Source organism: Ovis canadensis, chromosome 15 (assembly GCF_042477335.2).
Source record: "Ovis canadensis isolate MfBH-ARS-UI-01 breed Bighorn chromosome 15, ARS-UI_OviCan_v2, whole genome shotgun sequence".
NCBI lineage: Eukaryota > Metazoa > Chordata > Mammalia > Artiodactyla > Bovidae > Ovis > Ovis canadensis.
In genome coordinates this window covers 89,958,777-89,963,899 of record NC_091259.1, presented here as the reverse complement: position 1 = coordinate 89,963,899, position 5,123 = coordinate 89,958,777, and the positions used below count along the sequence as shown (strand labels likewise).

The window sequence follows — 5,123 nt, the reverse complement described above, 5'->3', positions numbered from 1 at the left end:
ATAATATTAATCTGGTAGTTTTCCTCCTTCAGGCTTTTTGTCAGTTAACAGTTTTGGTGGCTCAGATGGTAAAGAATCTAACTGCAATGCAGAAGACCTGGGCTTGATTCCAGGGTGGGGAAGATCCCCTGGAGATGGGACTGGCTAACCCACTTGCCTAGAAAATTTCAAGGACAGTTCCAAGGAGCCTGGTGGGCTACAGTCTGTGGGACCCCAAAGAGTGAGCACACACATAATACTTGCTATATGCTGCTGCTGCTGCTGCTGCTGCTAAGTCGCTTCAGTCATGTCCAACTCTGTGCGACCCCATAGACGGCAGCCCACCAGGCTCCTCCGTCCCTTGGATTCTCCAGGCAAGAACACTGGAGTGGGTTGCCATTTCCTTCTCCAATGCGTGAAAGTGAAAAGGGAAAGTGAAGTCGTTCAGTCGTGCCTGACCCTTAGCGACCCCATGGACTGCAGCCCACCAGGCTCCTCCGTCCGTGGGATTTTCCAGGCAAGAGTACTGGAGTGGGGTGCCATTGCCTTCTCCGACTTGCTATATAGTTCCTGTTAATATTCTTTATTGAGGTGGTCGCTTTCTTTTTTTCAATTTCTGGCTTTTTAAGTATGTTTTGCTTTCCAGTGATGTGGGCTGATTTATGATGAATATTTTCTGAGCCACTGAAATAATTGCACCTTTTCATATTTTAGTCTATAATTGCAGTGAATTATATTAATATTTCTTTTTGAAACTGGAATAAATTCTTCTTGACCTTGCTGTTATTACATAATGCATTGCTGTGGAACTTGCTTATATTTTACAAGAATTTTACATCTCTTTCTAAAGATGTGATTGGTATGTTTACCTACATTAGATATATGATATTATTAGATCAATTAGATGCTATTATGTAGTTTGTCAATAAGGTTATGGTATCCTTATAGAATGTATTAAGAAGTGCTCTAAAAATTAAAAGAAAATTGGAATTACTGGATCCTTGAATATGTATTGGAAATCATCCACAAAGTTATTTGGATCTAAAATTTTTTCACAGGATCTGTCTTTGGCAATTTTTTTGGTTCATCTATAATTATTGATTTGCTAAGGTGTTTTCTCTTTTAGCCAATTTTTATTAACTATATTTTCTATGGAAATTACATGGTCTCTTCCATCCTGTAAATTTTCAATGCTTTGAGTCTTCTTTTCTTTAGTAGGCTACAAGTTCATAGCATGTATTTATTTGTTCCACCAGAGAAGTGTAACTCTTGAATGTGCCTGGGTCTTTGGGGAATAACAGGATCTTTCCTAGAATGGAATATCTTATCAGGTTTCCATAAGATAAGAAATATTTTCCTTACTTCCACAGTATGGAACTGTAGTAGCAGTATCTTTGGTCCCTAAAGTGAGGAAACACTAGAGTTTCAAAATTTATTTTAATACTAAGAAACAAATATAAACAACATATAAACAGAATGCCCACAATATAAAGGTGTTATAGGTGGTCAGAATTTGGTTAGAAACAGTCTGTTTTGAAATACTGAATTAATGGCAGCTTTTTGTGCTCCTAAAACATAGGGTTGGCAAAATAAAACTTGTTTGCTTTCTGTCTGTCTCTCTTTGGGAAAGTGTATGTGTGTACGTATGTGCGTGCATGAGACAGGGACTGATTATTTTGTATTTTTGAATATTGAGTTTGTTAAATTCTAAGATAAATCTTTTCTTTCCTTTACATTTGAATGTCCCTGAAATTGAGATGCATCTTAAAATCAGTGAGTATGTATAATTTGGCAGCTCTCCTTTTTTACTTCCTAGCTGTTATTAGAGTGCAAATGTATTTTACTGTGGATGACATTTTCAGTCAAAATGCGGTGAGTATAGCTGCTATAGAAAATTCCTGAAGTTCCATCGGTGCCTCGTTTCATGAAATAGAAACAATTCACTTGGTATGACATAGGAGAAACAGTGAAATCTACAATACATGCACTGTGTTATCTTTCTAGACTTTAAGAAACTAGAAATTGGAAAACCTACCTGGCCCTAGTAAATTAAAACAAAGGGATGTGGTCTTGTATAAAGCTTACAGTGAAGATCATAGTACACTCTGATTCAATCATTTCCTTTCCTTTGACTTCCATGAAGGAGCATCTGTTCAAGAAGTAAAGTCAATGTTACTTTATTTTTTTATTTTTTTTGGCTGCATCGTATGACATGTGGGATCATATTCCCATCCAGGGATCATACCTCTGCCCCCTATCAAATCTGTGTGGTGGAAGTGAGGATGCTTAACCACTGGACCACCGGGGAAGTCCCTGAAGAAGTAATGTCATCTTTAAATAGTAAAAAACCAAGATTAAGTAGGATTTGGTCTCATATTCTTACATACATTCATTTCATCCCTTTCCAAGTATTTGAAACACTTATTTAAAGCTTTTATGGGTCAGACACTAATTTAGACCCTGAGAATGTAAAGGAGAATTTGATGTACTAATTGGAAGTTTTATGGAATGTTTAAAACATCGCAATAAGGGAAATGGTAAACAGGTAGACACAGGAAAAGTAAAAGCATTTATTGGCTTGGATATACATTTTTCTCTTTTCAGCCAAACTAGCTTCCGCCTGAGGCCATGTTGTGGGCGGTAGGGCAGGCAGTCCCATTGGCTGTACTTACATGTGGCCACTTCACCAAATCAGATGGTGTGAGTCCCAGGTCACGTCTAAGTCTGACAGAGTCACAGAGACTGGCAGGCAATGCAGATCCTTCAAAACTAAAACGCTTTACATGTAACATGGTTGTGGGGGCTGTGCCAGTGTATTTCATAGATGAGCTCACTGAAAGAGCAGGCCCCAATTTGCTGACAGAACAGAAATGAATGTCCCTGGACAGAGTTTGGTAACAAACATATGCTTAGGAAATAGTCACAGGGTAACTCTTGTTGCACTGGGACCCAGAAGCTGTATCCCTGCTTTGCTGAGACAGAGGCCCTGGTGGCCTACTGCCTGCCTGGATGTCAGAGTGCTGTCCTTCACCCTTTGTCTGGACACCCATTTCTAGTACAGTCCGCATCTGTGCCTGGCTTGTTGTCAATTACTCTTCAAGAACTAGGTTCTTTCCCGAAACTTCCTGCTGGTGCTCCTTTCCGATGCAGGTGTTCCAGGTCGCCGGTCCTTTGTACCTGTGCCACCCTGGTCTAGTTAATTGTCTATGTACAGTTGAGCCCCTGAATATGACAGCTAATATTTTAAGAAAATATTTCAATTATATACTTACATCTTGATCCACAATCTATAAGGAGACTACCCCCTTTCAGAAAGCATGAATTGTCTCCTCAGCCTCCGCATGGCTGCCTTCATCTCCTGGTTCCTCAGGGTGTAGATCAGGGGGTTCAGGACAGGAATGATGACAGTGAAGGTGATGGAGACAGCTCTGTCCGTGGGGAGGGCAGAGAAGGGCCGGGCGTAGACGTAGATGCAAGGCACAAAGTGAAGGGTGACCACCGTGATGTGGGCGGTGCAGGTGGAGATGGCTTTCCTCCTGCCCTCCCCGGAGTGGGACCTCAGCATCGTCAGGATGACTGTGTAGGACACAAGAAGCAGGATGAACCACAGGGTGGTGACCAGGCCGTTGTTGGAAATCATCAGGAGCTCAAGGGCAGCAGTGTCCGTGCAGGCGAGTGTGAGGACCTGGGGGACATCGCAGTAGAAACCGTCCACGACGTTGGGTCCGCAGAAGGGGAGGGGGAGCAGCAGGGAGAGCTGCACGATGGAGTGGACGAAGCCCCCCGCCCAGGAGGCCACGATGAGGGCAGTGCACCGCCCCCGACTCATGACGGTCACGTAGTGCAGGGGCTTGGAGATGGCCACGTAGCGGTCAAAGGCCATGACCGAGAGGGAGAAGATGTCTGCGCCCCCGAGGAGGTGGAAGAAGAACATCTGTGTGAGGCAGCCACGGAAGGAGATGGTCTTTCTCTCCGAAAGAAGGTCCACCAGGACCTTGGGGGTGGTGATGGAGGAGAAGCAGATGTCCAGGACGGAGAGGTTGCGGAGCAGGAAGTACATGGGGGTCTGGAGGCGAGACTCACGGCTCACAGTGACCGTGATGGCAACATTTGCCAACACAGTTGCTACATAAACCACAGATAAAAGGAAAAACAGGAGCGCACTCAGCTCTTGAGACTGGGTAAGTCCACAAAAGATAAATTCCGACACCCTGGTGTGATTTTTCAAGGCCATTGGATGACATTTATTCCTCCAGGTACAGCTTAGATGGAGAGGAGAATGGCAACCCACTCCAGTATTCTTGCCTGGAGAATTCCATGGAGGTAAGGGCCCTGTGGTCTTAGGGAAAGAGAACAAGAGAACGAGGCAAATATTTCCAAATCTCAGAGGATAGGTACTTGAGGAAAAAGTGAAAGAACTGCATGGCGCATGCTTATTGCCACATTTTGGAAAAACCCAAAATCTTCCAAGAACACTGAGCACAGGAAAAAGATGAACTGTTTAGAAATTAACAAATAGTTCATGTACTTCCAGGGAAATTCACGCCCTCGTGGGCAAAGGAAATGTATATCCTGCAGTCTACAACACCGAGTGTCGCTTTCAGTGTGTTAGGGGAGATTTCCTGGAGGAGGTGACGTCAGAGATGATTTCGAAGGACTGGTGTTACTAGAAGGGAAGGCCCACAGTTTTGGATCTGTGTCCCCCTTGTTCTCCCCACCTACCGTGCCCTCCCACTCTCATGATCTTCTCACTGATGAGCAGTGATCTTTCAGACTCCGGGAGCTGGTGATGGAGCTGCAGTCCATGGGATCGCAAAGAGTTGGGCCTGACTGAGCGACTGAACCAAACCGATCTTTCAGCATTCAGGTCCCGAGTCTCCTCCTCGGTGAGCGTTTTCCTGACATCCTTTTGTGACGCGTAACTCCCTGCACTGACTTCCTTTCTGGCGCCTATAGTGGGTTATTCCATCTAATTGCTTCTGTCTCTCCTCAGTTCCGTGTATTTCCTGTTACATCTCAAGCCCATCCTGTCTGCTCAGTATTTCATTTGTCCTAACGCCATCCACCTCAGGCGAAGAGCTGACTCACTGGAAAAGACTCTGATGCTGGGAGGGACTGGGGGCAGGAGGAGAAGGGGACGACCT

General features: G+C 44.3%; 1 protein-coding gene across 1 annotated transcript; it reads right to left on the bottom strand.

The window, feature by feature from the left end:
* Window positions 1–3,277: 3,277 nt before the first annotated feature.
* On the bottom strand, window positions 3,278–4,213 carry LOC138420432 (olfactory receptor 4D9-like). Its single transcript, XM_069553649.1, has one exon. The coding sequence runs from the start codon at window positions 4,211–4,213 to the stop codon at window positions 3,278–3,280; it is 936 nt and encodes a 311-aa protein (XP_069409750.1).
* Window positions 4,214–5,123: the final 910 nt, after the last annotated feature.